A 20190-nucleotide genomic window follows, 5' to 3' on the forward strand; every position below is an offset into this window, starting at 1 on the left:
ATTTGACTATCAAATTTCCCTCTTACTAAAACAGAAATGACTTCTCTCACCAAAAGAGTAAAGTATGAACTGTCTCTCAACATTTGATTTTGACCCATCTGCCTTAATTTCCTATTTTCCCACCAGACTGGAAGTCTTTACGACATGCTACAATTCTAGCAGCTCATTCCTTTCTCTTTCTCTCTTTCTCTCTCCCTTTCTCTCTCTCTTTTTTCTTTCTCTTTCTTTTTTGTTATTAAAAGTATACATTTTTAAAAATTTTATTTTATTATTAGTTTCAAGTATACAGTATGTTGGTTAGACATTTATATAGTTTATAAAATGATCCCCCTAGTTTCTCCTTCTCTCCCCTGGCTCTCCACCTAGCCATTAATTACTGCTGACTGCATTCCTTATGCTATGCTCCCCATCCCCGTGACCTTCTATCAACTACTAATTTGTACTTCTCCCGTGATGGCCAGAGGGGAGGGGGCTGGAGGGCTGGCAGAATGGGGTGAAGGGTTAAAGAAGTACAAATTAGTAGTTGACAGATGGCCCTTTCTTAATAAAAGATACAATTTGTCTGTGAGCCTTTAGCTTCCTTCAGACTACAGTAAGTGCTGTGGTTTCGGGGCCAAACTGTGAAACACAGCACTGTCCAAAAGTTCAATCAGAGTGCACTTACACCATATTCTCTGACTTTGACTTTGACCCCCCACACCACAGGTTCTGGCTTCCCTTCATCCTATGGTCCAGGTCTGTTCTTCACACTCTTGATATCACCAGACTTGACCCTCATCTGAAGACCAAGCCTGGTTACCTGGTCTCTCTATGGTCAGCCCTGACCTGTGGGGGATAACTTCTACAGCAAAAGGGACTAACCCGTAGCCTCTGGCTTCTGCCCATTTTCTCTGGCCCTTTCCCTAGAACTATCTTGGACTGTAGGTAGAAGAACTAGATTGCCTCCTTTTGAATTTATGCCTCATTTAGGAAAGCATCGCGTATTTTGATTTTCTTTCCTAGTTTTCTTTTTATATTACCCATAGTCTTATTTCCTTATGTATGCTTATGTACAAACTCCCATTCCAGGCTCTTCATATCAATGCTCATGAATTTAAAATACCAAATATGCATTGACACTTTAATCAGACTAATCACCAAGACTTACTGGGAGTGAATGGGGGATAATTGAGATTGCTTGTGGAACATCCTGAAAGTGAACCATCAACGAAGTTGGAGACTTCATTCATGTCCTACAAGATAAAGAACATAAACTATTAAGAAAAAATAACACGTCCCCTTATATTGTACTAATAGTCTTTTTTTTTTTTTTTTGAGGAGTCAGAAAAATAATTCCAGATATTTCTTTTCTAAACCGGTTCTTATGTACATGGAGAGAAATAGATGTTCCTGTCTCCTCTATCCATTCAAGTTTTCATGGAGATTTCTTAAACTCCTTTCGAAATTGTATATGTCTATAACCACTAAAAATGAAAAATTTCCAAACACATTAGGTGAAAAAAGATTTCAATTTATGTGATTCCATATATATCAACTTATACATTCTCTACATATCTAAATATAGTTATGAATATACACACATAAATACATATACATATAAAAATATATACATAAGCAGAGAGTGAGAGAGTGAGCATGTGCCAAGAGTTGTGCAAGTGAGGGGTCCTGAAAGATACTTACCAAAATATTGATAGCAAATGTTTTTGGTTGATATCATTTTAAGGGGCTTCACTTCCATATTTTTTAGCTGTCTGTATTGTTTAAATTCCCCACGTTTCTCTTACAAATAAAAAAAGTTCAACTCTAGAGTTCCCTAAATGTAGCTTTGCATTTGTTTTCATTTGACAATATATGAGACGTCTGCCCTTACTGCAGCCACAATTTTGTCATGCACCTGAGTACTTTGGCTCTGATCAATGTGTCCACGTGAAAGAGCCCTGAACCAGCACTTGGACAATGTGTCCTTTGTGACAATGGAAGGAGTATATGCCGTCTTTTTCCTTCAGCTCATTCATTTGTAAAATGAGTGCTGGACTTGGGAAAATCAGATTACGTCCAACCCTAACAATCTGATTTTGATTCTAAGTTACATGTTTGGTAAGATTATTTGAGTAGTAAGATAGGGAATTTGAACAGCAAGAAGACAAAACTCGTGACTATAGAAGAAACGCACAACTCCAACACAGACACTGAAGACACTGAAATTGTTAAAGAGTTTGTGTGCCTTGGCTCAGTCATCAATTCAAACGGAGACTGCAGCCAAGAAATCAAAAGCGGGCTGAGACTCAGAAAGGCAACAATGGCAGAATTAGGAAAGATCATCAAGAGCAAAGACGCGTGTCATCAGAGACCAAGGCTAAGATAACCCACACCCTTGGATTTCTAATTACTATGTACAGGTGAGAAAGTTGCACCGTGAAGAAGGCCGATAGGGGAAAGACATTGATTCATTTGAAGTGTGGGGTTGGAGGAAGGCTACCTGGACAACCAGAAAGACGAACAAGTGGATCTTAGAGCAAATTAGGCCTGAAACGTCGGGGGAAGCAAAAATGACAAAACTGAAGGTGTCCTATTTTGGGCACAGCATGAGAAGGCACGGCTTTTTGGAAAAGACAATAATTCTGGGTAACGCAGAAAGCAGCAGGAAAGAGGAAGACCAAATGTGAGATGGATTGACTCCATACAAGAAGCCATGGGTATGAATCTACAGGCGCTGAGCAGGACTGCTGAGGACAGGACAGTGTGGATGTCACTCACTGACAGGGTCACCAGGAATCAGAGCCGACTCGACGGCATGTAACACACACAGACAAAACAGGCAAGACTTAGAATTACTGCCATACTCGCTTTCCTCTTCTCTTCCCCCCGTGTTCCATGACTCAACGATAAAATTTCACCTATAATACACAGTCACCTATTAATCAAAACGTTAATAACTCACAATCCAGATTCCATCAAATTCCACTTGGTTGTGGAAAAGCTCAAACTCATTAGCCCACCAAACAGCACACTTGGGGTTGGTATAATCAGGAAACACAGTTTTTCCAGGCCAGACCTGTAGGGGGAAAGAGAAGAACATTGCTCAGAGTAAATTAAATGCGTAGGGAGTAAAATAGAGCGCTTCTGAAGAAATTCCTAATATGATGATGGCAGCAGAGGAACCAGGCACAGGTCCTTTCCAGTTAGGAACGCGAAGCCCTCTAAATACTCAGAGTAAGGGTCAGGAGGAGTCAAATGGTCACCTACGGGAAAATTCGTTTTAAAAATATTGGTTAATCCTTGAGAATTTTCAGCTCTGGTTCACCCTTCCTCTCATTCTCTCCACTTCCAAGTCTAGGAAAGGTAAGTGAGGGAGAGCGCTACACAAATTTCAACGGGCCCCTTACAAGCTGTGGGCTCTAACCATCAATTACCCTTCTTTTTTTTTTTTTAATTTTCTATCAACTTCCCACCAGACATTATAGTCAGGTCAGCAGAGGTATAAGAAGTGAACCAGTAGATGACACCTTCACGGAAAACAAGGACGCATAAAAGTTTGAGAAAGAAGTGGTCAAACTTTTCAAATACTAGAGAAATCAAGTAAGAAAAGAAAGAAACAGTGCCATTGGATTTGCCAGTCAGGAGGTAACTGGTGCCATTTGCCAGGGCTGTGCCAGTGAAGTGATGGGGGCAGAAAGTGGCCGGCAGTCGGCTGAAGAGTGAACAGGAGTGAGGGAGTGAATATTCAACATGGGGGCTATTGTTTAAAGGGATGAAGCCGTGAAGGGGATGTAAAAAGTAGGGTGGCTCGTAGGTCTCTGGGGATGAAAGGACAGGGAAAGTTTAGCCCCAGCATAAAATGTAAAACAAAATAATTGCACATACATGCACACACACACACGGCCACAGCCCCTCTACCAGCCCCCAGCTTCCCTATTAAGTTACCTCCCCAATGAGTGGCGTCACTCCATCTGAAGCATTCACCCATATCTTCATATCTGAACCTCTGTCATATGGGCCATAGGGATTACTTGGGGAAGAGCCGTTGGAGATAGCCGGATCCTAAGTAGGGGAAAAATACAATGAAGAACCTCGCTTTAAGCAAGAGGCACTAAAAGCAGCTTGGGAATTGGGGAAGAAGGAGAGGGAATAATGACAAGGGAGTACAAGTACGTGATTTGGGGAAGGTAGGACACGCACACGATGATGACCAATTTCTGTCCGTTATTGTGTAACTCCTTAGCAAACTCAGGAAAGCCTTTGAAATCTACTGGATTATAAGTGAAGTCCTTCCTCTCATCCATATAATCAATATCGGCATGCTGAACATCCTGAAAGAAGACACAAAGTCCACGGCTCAGCGCCTAGGAATTTTCCTGTTAAAACGAGTCAGTCAAATTGTCATTATTACTATTCATGATAAATGCTGACTGCGTGCCGGGCTTTAAATTGGGCTCTCAATCAGTCTCTGGCATCTAGATGCTTATATTTTCCAATAGCAATTTCAAAACAAATGACGCACTGTTTCCCTAAGGCCTGACTCCACCCTGGAATCAGGGTGACAGCATCATGCTTCCTGGCCCTTGGCATTAAAAACCAGTCTACAATCAAACCGCAGCAATTACAACGAATCGGTAAGGCTATCGAAAACCATCCACTCCCTAAATCCTGCCCTACGCCCCCCATAATAAAGGGGGAAAGGGGCTCCCTCTCCCACTTCTCCCTCTTTTTGCTACCCCACGTTCTGTTCTGTTGGTTCTCTTCTACTTCAAGTCTTCTTTGATGATTATCCTCTCCTGATTTTACCTGGATGATTATAGTAGAGCCCAGACAAAACCGACGCTTGCTTTTTTAGGACCTGGGTGTCTGCCTCCAGGGGAATGGGGTAGGAGAGAGACTACGGGACTCTTTCCCTTTGCATCTCTTGTTCCTTCCTCATTGTACGTCCATATCAAAGGAAAATGGGTAAAGTCTTTACACTGTGACTCGCAGGAACTAAAAAATGATATATAAACTGAATTCCCCGACATTTGGGGCTTTTTTCTCCTTGTGTAGACTTTTTGTCTTTGCTTTCTCTTGTCTTTGCATTTACCCTTCTCTAATAAACTTTCCTTTTGACCTAACTTTGGCATGTGTTTGAATTCCTTCTCACGCTCCGCCAAGAACCCTCTTCTCTCTCAGCACGGAGCTTGAGTCCCCCCACTCAGGGGAATTTGCCTTCTCCTGCATCAAGGTGGGCATAAGAAAATTTTACCAATAAAACATATGATCATAAAAAATAGAGACAAAACCAGATTGGCTCCTAACCCCACAACTGTAGCCTCTAAGTATGATTTCCTACTAAAAAGAACCAGCTCCTTGAAGAAATGGCTGGCCCAACAAAAGAGTCTAGCACTCTGAATCTATAAAACTCTTTATGTTATGTATTTTAAAAACTCAGAGGGAGAAAGTATAGACCGTTATTCTTAGTCCTCTAGGAAACTCTTATTTCTGGAGGAATTTTTTAAACCCTTACTCACGTAAGGGAGCTGTGCAGCCCGGTTTCTGTCCACAACTTCTTTCAAGTTTTCTAGGCTTCCGTAGTCATAACGACTGAGGTGAAAGCCAAGCGTCCAGTAGGCAGGTAGAGCTGGTCGCCCGATGAGCTGGAAGAAATATATGAAATAAAAGTTAGCAAATACTTTATTTTTAATAAAACTTTTTCTAAATGTGGGCTTGGGAGCACAGAATATATTCCATTTCCCAACACACACGAATGTCAGAATGTCAGTCTATTTCCCAGCCCCTTTATAAATCACTGACAGTAGGGTTAATCTGTCAGAGCAGATTTGTAATAGCTTCGTATAACGGCAGGTTCTCATGAGTCACGCTTGCATATTAAACTTGCTTTTCTTGCGTCCTATGTAGGATTTCTTCAGTCATGAATCAAGAGTTTACCTCTAGATACTCTTGAACAACTTGCTCCGGAGTGTTTCCCAGGAACACATAGAAGTCGAGAATGCCCCCAATGGCACGGTAGGTGACAGCTGGTGTGGGCTGGAGGACAATCTCTTGAAAGATTGAAAAAGAAGAAAATCAAAATTAGAACTTATTCTGGAGTAATAATCACAGAGTTTTAGACCAAAGCATCACAGTCATCTGAACGTGAATATAGTGATCCAAATGCCTCAGACTTTGTGTGTAAGGTACAAACTCTGAAGATCCAAGTCCACCCTCCCCGCACGTGAGAGTCAAACCATTTGCTCTGTGACAGATTCTGATAAATGGTGACTGGAGTGTCTTAACGACTGAGTCAGGACCCAGGCTCTCATGAAAAAGCAGCCAGACTCATGAAGGGGCCCGGAATAAGCCACTGTGGCATAAAAATTATTTTAAACTGAAGACACTTGAGTTTCTGAAATCTCTTATCAGCCTAAAAGCACAGCCTCCTGAAAGTGCTCCGCTGTCATAAATCCTCTCCTCTGGACCGACTCTAAGCTTCTCTGAGGCAATAAACTGGCATCACATCAAAACAGTCGTTGTCACAGGAATATCGTATCTCCCAGCTGTTCTCCTAAGGGCTCATTTATATCTCCAAAAAAGTCATTTGCTTTCCCACAAGTGCCTTTTACCTCTCTACCTTCTCTAAGAAATCATTTGTTTTGTCCTAAGTTCTTTCCCAACCCCTCCCCCCATTTACCTATTAGGATGGTACATACCACAAATTGTAACCATGCCTTTGAGCACTCTCGTGCATATGCATGTCACGTGTGTAAATAACTGTCTTTCTCTTGCTAACCTGTCCCTTGTCAGTTTGATTCACAGGCCCCCAAATACTGAACCTAAGAAGGTAGAGACAAAATTTTTCTTCTTTGACGTTCACAACCATACAACATGCTGTTCCTACCCCACACCCCACCATGACTACAGGAATATAACCCAACTAAACACACTGAGGTACCAGGCTCAGTGAATCTCACATCAGGCAAGAGCCAAACTAAAAAAAAAAGGCAGAGACTATATTATAAACTCGAAATCCCCCTATGCCCCAATCACGTCTCTCAGAGGTGAAGTCTCCCCATAGCCTTGGTTTGCATTTAGGGATAAAAAGCGTCAGGTTTTACTGAACTGTAGTCACTGGTCACAGGCACAGTGCACACGAACTCCTAGGATTCTGTGACCTTTTCTTTCAAGCCTGCCTCGGCTTGTCTTCAACGGCCTGAAACTGTACAATCCTTACATTATCACAGTGGGTTCCTGAACTACCAGGTCTCTCGGAATCATCTGAGATTCTGTTAGGTAGCTTAGAACCACCTTAGGTCACCCAGACTGATTTTCACACAGTCTGTGGTAAAGGACCTCAGATCACTAGTTTTTAAATTTATGACTCTTTTGCAAACTGATGCTTTTGTAAAATAACATGAAAATGAATTACTGGAAGGAGGCTCGTGCATGCACGTGAATGCCACGGCAAGGTCTGCTCTGTTTCTATATTCATCTGACCATAGACCCAAAACAGCTTGTGACCCGTCCATGAGCCATGCTCTGAGCAGGATAGATCTAGTCCATTGATTCTCGGTCGGGAAGAGGGTGGGGATCAATATCCTATGCCCACCATCACCCCTGGGAGATTCTGATACATCTCTTCCCCTGTGGTAACTGAGTCATTGCCACTGAGATCTGTTGTTACTGGTGCCAGCAGAAAAAAGTTGAGCACCACTGATCTGGTCTAAAACCATTCAAAGATGGGAAGTTAGCTACCTTCTGGAATTCTGTGATGTTAGACTGTTTAGTACTAAACAATCTGATCTTAATCTTTATATCCCTCACCACTCCACTTGACCTTGCTACCCTTGGAGTGTCTGAATATGAAGTAGTGAACGTTCACTGCTCGGCTGCGGCTCCCTCGTTAGGCCCAGCTACTTTCAGCATTAGGCCCAGGATCAACCCCTCTCCTGGATGAAAGACTAAGAAAAGAGAAAAAAGAAAAGGTACAAACTGCCTCTGACTAGATCACAGGAAACGGTTATATGTGTTAACTCTATAATAGAAAACATTCCAATGGTGATGACCACAGAGCACGCAGGCCCTAAGCTATGGGCCAGCCGACCCTAACGGGTTCCATTCCTTTTTAATCATAGTGCTGTAAGAAAGGGACTGAGAGTCACTCTCATGCATTTTTTCATGAATGTCCCCGTTAGTCCTTTACCCATGGCATTGCTGTTCATCAGAAACACTCCAAAGGACAATCCACTAGCATCTTCAAGGCACAGGAAGAATGTCTGTGTACCATACAGGTTAGTTCCATCCTGCAGAAGAATAATTAAACATGGCAAATTTATAATCTAATAGTCAAACTCCACCTGGCCAGAAATGACTTAGGAAGCCAGTGTTAATCTTGCGAGTAACTGACAGGGAACTCATGAGTAAAGGAGACACAAATACATTTTAAAAATATAAGGGTGCTATGTGGTTGATGTTAACCAAGTGAATTAGGATTCCCTTGTGGAATGAGCCAGCTATGACCGTTTATCTAGAAGGATGGTGAGAGTCTGTGATGCCTATTAGGACGTCAAAGAACAAGAATTTTGAAACTGTAGTTCAAAAACCTCCCCTCTCAAAGAGGCTTGTCTTAACCTGACCTAACTCCATCTGCAAAAGCTCCATGGAGCTGTAATGTGACTCAGGCATTTTTCTAAGGTACAACTAGATGGAGTTCTACTTGAGATGTCTGGTCCTCTAGTCTTTGCAATAGTAGACTTCTGAACTTGACCTGGTCTTATAGCCTTAGAACAGTACTGAGTCCCTGGGGATGAAAGCAAGCACTGATGGTTTGTTAAATTTGCCCAGGTGATTCAAATGTGCTGTCGTGTTTGAGAATCGCTGCTCTGGAAGAGCATTTCTCAAAATTCGGTATGCATACAAATTACACAGGAATTTTAGTTAACAGTGGATTCTAATTCAGTGGGTGGAAGAGGGAGCTGAGGGCCCGTGTTTCTCACATAGGGGAGCCCAGGCTGCACGCTGCAAGTGGCAAGGATTTGGGGCGCCTTATGGAACAGCCATCACCAGAAGCTCCCAGATCAGCTGCTCTGACCCAATGTGTTTTCTGTGTCTCTGACAGGCAAATGCTGTATAGTAAGGGGCACGGCCTCAAGTTAGACAGGCCAGGGGTTAGACCTCATCTGTTACTTATCAATTTTTTTTCTTTTTTTTACATTGAGAATTTATTTGGCTTTTCTGAGCCTCGGTGCCCTCATTTGTTACATGAGATGAATTATACTTATTTTTTCAGAGTTCTTTTGGCGAATAGAGATAATATATAAAATCAGTCCATAAATTAATCCTATGATCTCTTGTCACCCAGCCAGTAGTTCTGCTTACTCACGAAAGTTACTGACCAAGATCTGTATCTCTATGCCTAGAAAATGCCTCTGCTTTGGGTTTTAGCAGTCAAAACGAAACAAATAAACAAATAAATAAACCCAAAAAGGAAAGAAAACAATAACAACAAAAAATTCTATTCTTTCACTGTCCCAAACATTCTTCACAAGAATGACTAATACGGTACTTTAGTTGATATTTTATCCTATTTCGCTGATAAACCTGATATGTTGGTGACTTATTAAGGTCAACCAGAGTCAATGTTAGTAACGTTTCACCAGAACAAGCTAGTTCCAAAGGAAGATAGAATGAAAAGTAGTTGACATTTATTGAGCACTTTCTATGTGGCACACACTCCTCTAGAGACTCTGTACATATCAATTCATTTAATTCCCATCACAACCCTTAGAGGTGAGTATGTTGCCCCCACTGTACAGACGAGGAACTGAAGTCACAGAGAGGTAGCTTGCCCAGAACCACATAACTGGTGAGCGACAGTGCCAGAATTCAGACCCAGCCACCCTCCCCTGGGATCTTACTCATAACCATTGTACTGTACTGCCAGGAGTGACCTTCAAGAATGAGGCTGTGCTAGTCAATGGAGAGGGGCCCTCCTAAGAACTTACCCCATTGGGAGTTGTGTCCCTGGCAAATATGGACCAGGTCTTCCAATTCATATCATGGCGGTACTGCTGGTGCACGTGTTCCCCCAGACCGTACACGTTGGCACTCGGCAGTCGAATAGAGAGCTGCAGGAACTGGTCAGCGAACAGGAGGGGGCCAATGCTTGAGTCAAACCTAGACACAGATGGAAAACACGGGGATGGGTGGGAGAGAAAATGACTACCTAGAAAAGTGGTCCTTATTTTTCAATTATTCAATGCCCCCTACTTAATTGGCCCCATTTGCCCTCCTGTGACATTTTTCCAAGGACACCAAGAGATCAGGACTTCTTGAGAGCAGGTACCATGTGGCACACTTCTTAGGCTCATCCCTTAGACAGCCTACCTCATGACCAGCATACGATTTCTGCATTATAGTAGATGTTCGTAACTAGTTACTGGTGGACAGGTGGTTAGATGAATAAAGGAAAGAAGGGGAAATTTAGGGGGAAAATGGTCAAACAGAAGGAAAAAAGAGAAGAAGGACACAGCCAAGTGCCTGGCCTATAATAAATTATTAGTAATAAGGGAAAGAGGAAAGAAGGAAAGAAAAAAGTATACATTTGGAGGTGGATGTCTGTCACAAACAGGGGATGACGACCTTCAGGCGCATTGCTGAAACGTATCCTTCCTCAGTCTCGCAATCTCTCCCCGCTTCCTCCCTTCCTGCTCTGATGCCCAGGTAGGTTTTCAAAACTCACAGAACGTGATTGTTGCTTTTTCTGGTCACTTTGATGCTGAACGGCTGCTTGGAGACCTCCGCTTCATAGGTCAAAGGAGAAGCAGCATTTCCTCTGAAGGGTTGGACATGTTCGTGGGGCACTTCATACCTGTCCTTGTTCTGGTCAGTTAACTGTCCAGGGAGATGAAGTAAAAGCAAGCTGAAATGGGAACCTCTTTGTTTTTCCAAAAGAGAAGCATCCCTGCCAACACCAGTGCCGCCCGATATCTGTGCCCAGGGTGCTGGACTCGGGCACCGATCCGAACGGCATGACGTCTCAGGTACGTGTACTCACTAAGTTCCCAAATGCAGGCGTTAAACGCTTGGGCGTAAGTTAGTCTTTAGGGAGAAATATACACTCCAAGTCTGCAGAGATGGACTATCTCTAGAATTTTCAAAGCTGTGATCGTTCTTTTTCCCCGCTCCCTACCACAGTCCATGTGGTATTAAGGGCAAATAAATGAAAGCCAGAGCTCACTGGCCAACCCAACAATATATATTTAGGAAGTTACCGCACTGGAGGAAGGCTACAGTCTTCAAATATAGGTGCTCAGTAAAAAACAAACAAACAAACAAATGGCAATAAGGAAAAATATCTCCATTAGCAAAATTTTTGATTTTGCAGCATCTGCAGTCATCGGGTGGGGCCCAAGAACTTCCGCAAAAAGATTTTTTAAAAAAAATAAACAAACGGCAACCTTGAAGTGGAAGCGATTAGCTGTCTGGTATTCCGCTGTGAGAAGGACGTTGTCGATGTCATTCCCAAACAGGGACGGAGAAGGCGACCTTTTCAGCCGGGCCGTGAACCCTGACGCGGAGAGAGAAACAGGCTTACACAGCGGGCTGTGTAACTCTGTGAACAACGGCTGCATGATAATTGAGCTTTATGACAAAGGGGCTGGCAGAAAGCCTGGTTCCCCCAAAGAAGGGAAGAGAGCGACACACACCCCACCGTGCTCGCATGCTATCTTGGGCCAGAATCTAAAGGTGAGCGCAGTCATTACTTATCCAAACACCACGCCTCTCGTCCACACAGTCTGACCGGAAACCGCCCCAAGAGGCCTAACTCTCATCCCATCAGTCATTCTGTGTTAATTCCACACCCCGTACACTCTCAGCCCTCGGGCTGTGTATGTACATTCTTCCTTCTTGGTTATTTTCATGTTACATTACAGGCGATCATAAACATCGATGCCATCTCCCCAGTTAGGTAAGCCAGGTGAGACTGGAGACCTTGGAAAAGCCCATCAGGCCTCTGGAGGGAGAGGATGCCTCCTCCTTTACGCTGAGAGCCTCCCCCAAACAGTCACTTTCTGTTATCCCCTGGATGTTCATTTTCATGCTCTACATTTTAGGGCGGGAGGAAGAAGAGGGATGTTTAGTCCATGTGCACTGACGCCGACTGGCTAACTTTCATAAAATGTTTATATAATTGGATTTGTTTCCATATGATTAAAATCACATTATATTAGAGTTGTAAGTAGCCTGAGAGGTTACTAAGTTCAAATCCCTCTCTTTAAAAGTTAAAAAGTTGGGGACCAAAGAAATCATGTTTGCAAACGTTACAAAGGTACGTAAAGGTTGAGCCAGGGACCGAAGGTGTCTCTGAACTCCCCAGACAGAGTGATTTCTCTCCCTTGATGCCAACACAGATTCTCGTTTTTGCTTAAGAGCAGTGGCCGTCTTCTGTTACTTGCAGTACCCTGGCCGTGCAGAGCCAACTCCGCATGCCCCTAAGGCTCTCCCCTGCAGCCAACGGAGGGTCTGGAGGTCCCGCCACACGGTCTGGCCTACCTGTGCCTGTGCTCGCAAGGTCGCCCTCCACTTGATAGCCATGACTCTTAGAATAGTAGCACCAGGGCACACGCATGGTTCCCTGGGGTCTCCAGCAGCAGCCTCGCTGGTCACACGTGGCCTGAAATGAGAGATCAGCCAAAGTAACTCCTTTCACTTGTAGGACACTATCATTTATAAGTAAAACTTGAGGTTGTGGTACCGTTAAACACATCTGACAAATAAGAGAACTGATACAAATAAGAGAAATTGGGCTATGTCCCGGTCACTGCAGAGCTTGTACACAAAACCGATTTATGGCCAATGTCCTTCCTTGTTACTGTTATATGACAATATAGAAATCATAATACAGTCCATATCTGTCGTCACAAAAAACATAAATTTATTTAAATATTCTAAACTACAATATAGTTATATCACCAGTAACTCAAATTCCAAATGGAGCTTCATTTTTATTGGTAAACTTGAAGATGTGTACTCGAATTCACACGTATACTAATATGTGTGTACAAATACATACAAGAATGGTCAAATGGTATTGCTGAATTGCAAGATATGAGAAAAAACTAAATTTCTAATAACCAAAGAAAGGAAGATGTTGCTATACCATTTTATAGTGAGCCTAAATGAACTAGAGATGCATATCGACACAGATAAATCGCACAATGTTAAGTGAAAAAAAAAATGGAGTCACTCACATGCCATTTTAAAGAGCCACATAGAAATGCTTGTCTTGCTCAGGGTAGGTATTAGGAAGCGTAAGGGTTGCAAAGGGACGCTGGGAGATAGAGAACAGAGCAGGATGCGGCAGCACAGGGTTCAAAGAGACAGACAGCGTGGCTGGCGGGGCCAAATGAGCGAGGCCCAGTGTGGACTGGAATGCAGCCTGTCCCCATTCCCCCAGGGGTAGGCGATGGCTAATGCTCCCTCCTCAGTGCACCTGTCTTAGACAACAGAATGAAGTCTTTGAACTTGACCCATACAGTAATGGATGCAGTAGGTACTCGAGTTAAGTAGAACTATATTCAAAGTAAGAAATTCAAGAGAGCAGTTTCAGTCACGCACACATTGAAAGAAAAACGGGGGAAATGGAATTCAGAAGAGGGTTTAGGAGGCTGGAGTGAGCCAGGCATGAGGTGTTGATGGCCTAGGGAGACAGCAGTGAGACTGGGAAACGTGCCTGCTCTGGAAAACATCGTTAAGGAAAATGTTTTAAAATACACGAAATACTGGCCAAAGGGACTGAAGGGGAGAGAACTGGGCAAAATTTCTGCTGTTTCTGCTTCAGAGACCAGAGGCACAATGGGACCACTAACTGAATCTGGTAGTTGGGACGGAAAGCAGATTAGGCGAGGAGGCAATGAGCCCAGCAGACCTTAGGATTTATCAAAAGGTCTTGTGATGAAACACCAAAGACACATTACTGAGGCGGGAATGACATCCGAGTTTACAGTAGCCAGCAGCAGGGCGCCGTGGTGCACTAGAGTGACAGACAGGGGACCCATCAGTCCTCTGGGTGGGCTTCTGAGCTACTACTTTCTGAGCACGCTATGATCAGGCAGAAAATGGGTGTGGACCAGCTCCCTGCAAACCTGGTGTGCCCCACGTCCTGCGTAGCCCACAGCTTCCCACTCCTACCATAGAGCTCGGATCCACGCTAGCCTTGGTCTTGATCCTCCCTGTAATCACGCGAGACCGTGCAGTACGCCACGCACGCACGCCACGCACGACGCCACGCACGCACGCCACGCACATGCCCCGCGATGTCCTCTTCTGTCGTTTAGCCGACATTGCTGCTTCTGCCTAAAAATCACTTTCTATTCTTCCATCTCTGTCAAAATCCTACTTATCTTTATTCCTAAGCTGTCACCTTCTCCTTGATAATAATCTCTTCTATTTTGTGATCTCCATAGTGTTTCTTTTATATCTTAGGCATGTTTGCTTTATATCCTAGCTAATTGCTTACTTAGCTTATCTTCTCTACTAAAATCTATAACAAGAAAAGTATTTAGTTTAATCGAACCTATCATCCAGAATACTAAACTTTGTGGCATTTGGCCCCATACTGACGTGCGTTTATTTTTTCCCTTATATCTTCTTTTTCCTTTATTTCTAAGTCTTTTTTTTAAAATCCATAAATATTTTTATTAAGTTTATTGGGGTGACATTGATTAATAAAATTATACAGGTTTCAAGTGTACAGTTCAATAATATGTCATCTGTATATTGCATTGTGTGTTCACCTCCCAGACTTAAATTCTCTTTTGTCACCGTATATCGGACCCCCTCTACCCCATCTACATCCCCCCTATTCCTAAGTCTTCTATTCTCTCTTTTCTTTGTCCCCTATTACGTGATTCCATTCAGCTTTAAATGGCCGCTCCTAGCTGCTGTGTCAAAAACCAACCTCCTTTACCTGGCTTCTGAGGTCTCCCAAAATCTAAAGCCACCTTTTCTGTTCAGCCTTTTCTTCCTACCCTAAGCAGGTGAGTCTCTTCACTAATCCAAGAGAAGGTCATGTTCATTTCAGCCAGGGCAAGAGACCAGATGAAGGGGAGTGAACACTACAATAGTCCTGGGAAACTAAATTGGTCTAACTGGTATTACTTCCTACCTTAGCAGGCTTGCTGTCCAGGCTGCTACCCTTCCGTGCCCTAACAGCTGGACTGGGCACTGCTTTGTCCTGTCCTGGGGATCCCTAATCAGACTGGATCTCTCTCTTGCCTTCAACACAACCTGTGGACCTCCTGACTAGTTTTAGCCCATCTCTCCACTCCGATCTGCAATTCATAGACATTTTCTCCACTGCAAGCTACTTCTGTGGCTCTGGCTCCCTTTTTGGCCTCAACTTCCAGCTCCCCCACCAGGCCATCTCATCCTATAGCTCATCTCTCTCCACTGCCTTAGTTCTCTCTGACTCAGCAGCGTCTGTGCCATTTCGGTCAATACCAAAGGCTCGAGTTGTAACAATTTCTACTTTCCACTGTTCCCATCTCTGGACTTTGTCCACGTTGTGGGCTGAATCGTGTTCCCAGGAAAGATATGTTGAAGTCCTAATCCTTAGTAGCTCAGAATGTGATCTCATTTGGAAACAGGATTGTTGCAGATATAATTAGTTGAGAGGAGATCATACTGGGGTAGGGTGGGCCCTAAATGCAATATGACCAGGGTCCTTATAAACATGGGAAATTTGGACACACACACACACACACACACACACACACACACACACACAACACAAGAGGAATACCATGTGAAGATGGAAGCAGAGATTGGAGTGATGCAGCTAAAAGCCAAAAAATGACAAGGATTGATAGTCGTTACCAGAAGCTGGGAGAGAGACATGAAACAGATTTTTCCTCAGACCCCTCAAAAGGAACCAGCCTGGCCAACATCTTGATTTTGGACTTCTAGCCTCTAGAAGTGTGAGAGGAAAAAATAGAAAAGAAAAAAAAAATGTCTTTTGGCATTAGGACCTACAGACAAACCAAAACAGCAACTCTCAAGCACATCCCAGGTTATTCCAGCCTACTAGCAATAGGATGGCTACAGAGAAAAATGTGAGAGTGCCACATGCCCGAGCATCCCCTGTGTCAGATCCAAATCTGCCACGTCACGTCCGTGCACTATACTCAGAAGGCTGCATTTTGTTTTCATTCATTCTCAATGTGCGAAGTGACCGATATGGTTGGTGCAATGTATTTTATAATCATAATATTCAGCCGCCCTAAAGGAAATACCCAGATGCCTGCATTATCTTTAATCTGGTATTTATTACCTTCTTCATTTAAAGCATGGCTCTTGAAATCTTGTCCTGATTTTAAATGATGTTTTATGTGTGTGTATGACTTTTTTATTATAGATCCTAGATAACTTTTTAGAATCGTGAAAGGAGAGAGACAGAGAGGGCAAGAAACGGAGGTAATAACAGAGTCAGAGAAAACTAGTAACTAATAGTGTTGCCAGATAAAAGACAAATCTGTTTTTGTTTAAATCCCACATCTTGCGTGGGACATACTTACACTAAAAACTTATTCACTGTTTATCTGAAATTCAAATTTAACTGAGCAGTCTGCGCTTTTAATTGCTGAATCTGTCAACCCAAAATAGTCTTTCAAAGCCATACTGTCATACGAGCTTGGGTACAGAATTAATTTGCCTAAGCCACCAATAGCTGCAATACAAAAAACCCTCTGGGAGTTACAAACAAACAAACAATCTATGCAACAGCATAAACTCTTAAATGAAAACAAGAACCATAATTCAAACCTTTGTGGGTGACTGGTCAGGGATGCAGTTTATCCTCTCCAATTCATTTACCACAGGGCATGTGGCAGAATCGGGAGTGGTACTTGTTGTCCCAGGACCTGGTGTAGCTGTTGTCCCAGGACCCGGTGTAGCTGTTGTCCCAGGACCTGGGATGATCCAAAAAGCAAACATAAAATGACTATCAGACAGATTTAACATCATGGGGCATTCAATATCTCCATAGTCTCAATACCTCTGACTATATAGACTCCACTGCTGACTGGGCTTCACTCTGATGCCCTTGAAATGTATGCACTCACTTCACGAACCTCACTTTTTTCCTGCTGACTGGATTTACCTCTGCAAGTTTACCTTCTCTAAAGTATGGCCCGTGGGCCAAATCAGGTCACAGCCTGGTTTTTAAGTAAAGTATTGCTGGAACGCAACCACGCCCTGTTATTTTTTGTTTGTTTGTTTGTTTTTAATGTATTGTCTAAAACAGCTTTTGTGCTACAATGGCAGAATTAAATAGTTAGGACAGAGATTGTATGGCCCACAAAGGCTAAAGGGTTAAGTGTCTGTCCTTTACAGCAAAGTCCACAGACTCTGCTGTGGTCCTTCACTTCTGCCCCCCGCAGCTGGCTCACAATAGGTTTGCACATAGAACACGTGCGGTGCATGTTGTTGTCTTAAAGTTTCCTCTCTGATCACAGCAACCTCAGTCCTGCTTGCTCAGGCAACAGATTGTCCCTCAACCGGGAACACTTCTGAGTAATGACATTCTTATGTAAAGCTTCATACTCCCCCAAAAAAGAAATGTAAAGGGAGCCTGCTCTCAAAACTAATAATAATAAATGGAGCCACTTTAAAATGAAGCTGGGGCTGCCATGCCGGGGGTTGGGGGGTGGGGGGTGGCTGACTAGCATCCCTTATGCCTCAAATATTTGGGATGTTAAAACGAGACAAAATAACCTTTAGCCTGTGCCTAAAGAAATAGGCTTCCACACCGCCACCACGCACAAAAAAAATGTCTACGATAATAGTAAGAAAGCAGTTGCTATGACTACTTCACGACTACTGGACTGAAAATTAAAAACAGTGTTTAAAATTAACATCACTATGTCTCATAAATGCCCATTGCCTATTGTTCATAATCTGAACAATACGGGGCATCTGCCTGAATCAATGATTCCAGAATAACTATTATCGATATCAAATAAATGCTTTTTGCTTCTCTTTTTGAAAGGCTTTTTCATTTTTAGCTTAATACCGCCAATCTAGACACTGGCAGCTAGAATCCACCCAAGGGCTTGGATTCAAATTTAAAAATCAGTAAAATTAAAGAGACCCATTTAGTACAGTCTAATATAAGGAAGTAAGATTTCTTCAAGGCACTCTGCGATAAATCAGTAACGACACTAAGACTTCGGGCTTTTAATCAGTTTTCTTTTCGTTAGGGTTTCCACTTCAAAAGCAGTGGATTAAAAGATCTACATATTTGTGCCAGTTTCTGCACAAGGATTTTAGTTCTATCTTCGGAAACATAGAATTTCATGAGTTGAACCCACTTTGAGGTTATTTAACGTCCCACAACCGTAAAAACTCCTAGACCTGGGAATGAGGGCAGGAGGGTAAAGGATTCGTCCCGCGCAGACGGACCCATCGTCTGGGACAATAACTCAGCACAACCCGGCCCCTCTTTTAGAATAAAACAGTTCAGCAAACTTGTAATAAAATAACTCTGGTAGTTGTTACATTTTTAAAGAACCAAACTTTGGCCTAAAATACTTTAATCGATCATAAGCTTATTTGACCGCCATTCATAAAAGGGTAGTGTTCATTATTATTGTTAATGAAACAAAATAGCCCATAAAATTCAGCAAATACGTTTTGTGTCAGCTGCGGAATCCTGCGCTGGGTAGCTGGGAAATGAAAATGTCAAAAACTTAAGCCCCCAGTGAACGTCTGCTGAGCTGCTGGTTTTAGTTAGGTGCTCCCAACACACATGTAACCTACATGCACGCACACACACGTGCACACTCACAGCATAGAACGTGAAGCGTCACTTCCCTGCCATTCATGAGGTTTTTGCTCTGATAAGAGTAACTGAGCAATGTATGGAGGGAGCACACCAGAGTCCTTGTTACCTTGTGACTCCGAAGAATCTCTGGCTGAAAGCACAAGGAGCGGAATAGTGATGAGAAACACGAGAAGCAGAAGAACACTGAGCATAAGCTCCAAAGAAGTAAAATCTTTCAACTTCTTTCTTGCCATCTGTAAAAAGAGAAAAGAATAACTTAGGTTTGAAAACAATTTTAAGTTTTCTATGTTTATTTAATATATAGCTAGTAAGTGTTTTTAATGGAAAAGCTCAAACGTATAGCTAAGTGGAATAAATAACATAACAAACTCCAGGTACCCATCATCTAGAGTAAAAACTTATCAACGCATGGCCAGTTTCATCTTATCTTTATTCCTACTCACCTCTCTTCCTAACCTTGCATTATTTTGCAGCAAATCTCAGATTTCATATCTTTTAATCTTTAAATGTTGAAGAATATTTTGTTTAAAAATAAGAACTTTCACAAAAGACAAGCAAAATCATATCATCACACCTAAAGTACGATTCCTTACTCATCAAATATCAAGTCATTGTTGAAATTTCCATCGTCTGACAAAGTTTTAGGGTTTGTTTGTTCTATTCCCCTAAGGATGCAAATAAAATTTATTATAATTGGCTTGTGTCTAAATCTTTTTAAATCAATAAGGTTTGGTCTATAGATTTCCTCAGATTTTGTATTTTATCGATTGCATCCCCGTGCATGCTAACGTTGTTTCTCTACCCTTGTATTTCCCATAAATTATTAGATCTAGAGTTTTTACAAGATACAGTTTTATTCTTTTAGCAAGAATGGTGCATAGAAAGCATAGTGTCTTCCAGTAGGAAACACGTAAAATCCAACAGATTCTCCTCTTTTTCATGTTGGCGGCTATTGGTGAGCATTTCTTAGGTCCATTATTTCATTAGGAATTGTGACGTGGTGATGCTATAATTCTACAATTCTTTATTTACTGGATGAAATATTCCTATAGAGAGAAAATCCCCTCATCTAATATTTGTTTCACAAAGGCACAGCTCATACAGGAAAAGCAGGGTAAATGTTTGACTCTTTACTGAACGGTTTTCAAAACAAGGAGTTGTTCCTTAGCATCCTCCAAAGGGAACCAGTGAGATTTTTTTGTCCAAGATCTTTGCAAACTCATAGATTTAAACACAGGTTATCTGTATTAATCCTTTGATATTATTATTAATCCTTTGATGTGGTTATCATCATCATCACCACCATCATCATCATCATCATCATCATCAATGCTAGTGTTGTCTCATCGTTAGCCAGTGGGAAACTCTTCAAGTGGGTCTCC

The 20190-nt window shown here is 42.5% G+C and overlaps 1 protein-coding gene across 2 annotated transcripts in view; it reads right to left on the reverse strand.

The window, feature by feature from the left end:
* Positions 1 to 20190, reverse strand: part of MGAM (maltase-glucoamylase) — a 69237-nt gene that overhangs the window by 41262 nt on the left and 7785 nt on the right. The window contains exons 2-14 of one of the 2 annotated variants that reach the window (XM_039860600.1): positions 18915 to 19041; positions 16789 to 16886; positions 12520 to 12640; positions 11424 to 11533; positions 10706 to 10857; positions 9969 to 10140; positions 8168 to 8267; positions 5917 to 6029; positions 5499 to 5624; positions 4180 to 4310; positions 3925 to 4042; positions 2942 to 3055; positions 1148 to 1232 (exon numbers count right to left, since the gene is read on the reverse strand). In XM_039860600.1, coding sequence (XP_039716534.1) covers positions 1148 to 1232; positions 2942 to 3055; positions 3925 to 4042; positions 4180 to 4310; positions 5499 to 5624; positions 5917 to 6029; positions 8168 to 8267; positions 9969 to 10140; positions 10706 to 10857; positions 11424 to 11533; positions 12520 to 12640; positions 16789 to 16886; positions 18915 to 19041 — 1567 coding nt within the window. Of the gene's footprint in view, positions 1 to 1147; positions 1233 to 2941; positions 3056 to 3924; positions 4043 to 4179; positions 4311 to 5498; positions 5625 to 5916; positions 6030 to 8167; positions 8268 to 9968; positions 10141 to 10705; positions 10858 to 11423; positions 11534 to 12519; positions 12641 to 16788; positions 16935 to 18914; positions 19042 to 20190 lie in introns of both variants that reach the window. The other variant, XM_039860599.1, reaches the window with a different exon arrangement.

Source organism: Pteropus medius, unplaced genomic scaffold (assembly GCF_902729225.1).
Source record: "Pteropus medius unplaced genomic scaffold, Ma_sr-lr_union100, whole genome shotgun sequence".
NCBI lineage: Eukaryota > Metazoa > Chordata > Mammalia > Chiroptera > Pteropodidae > Pteropus > Pteropus medius.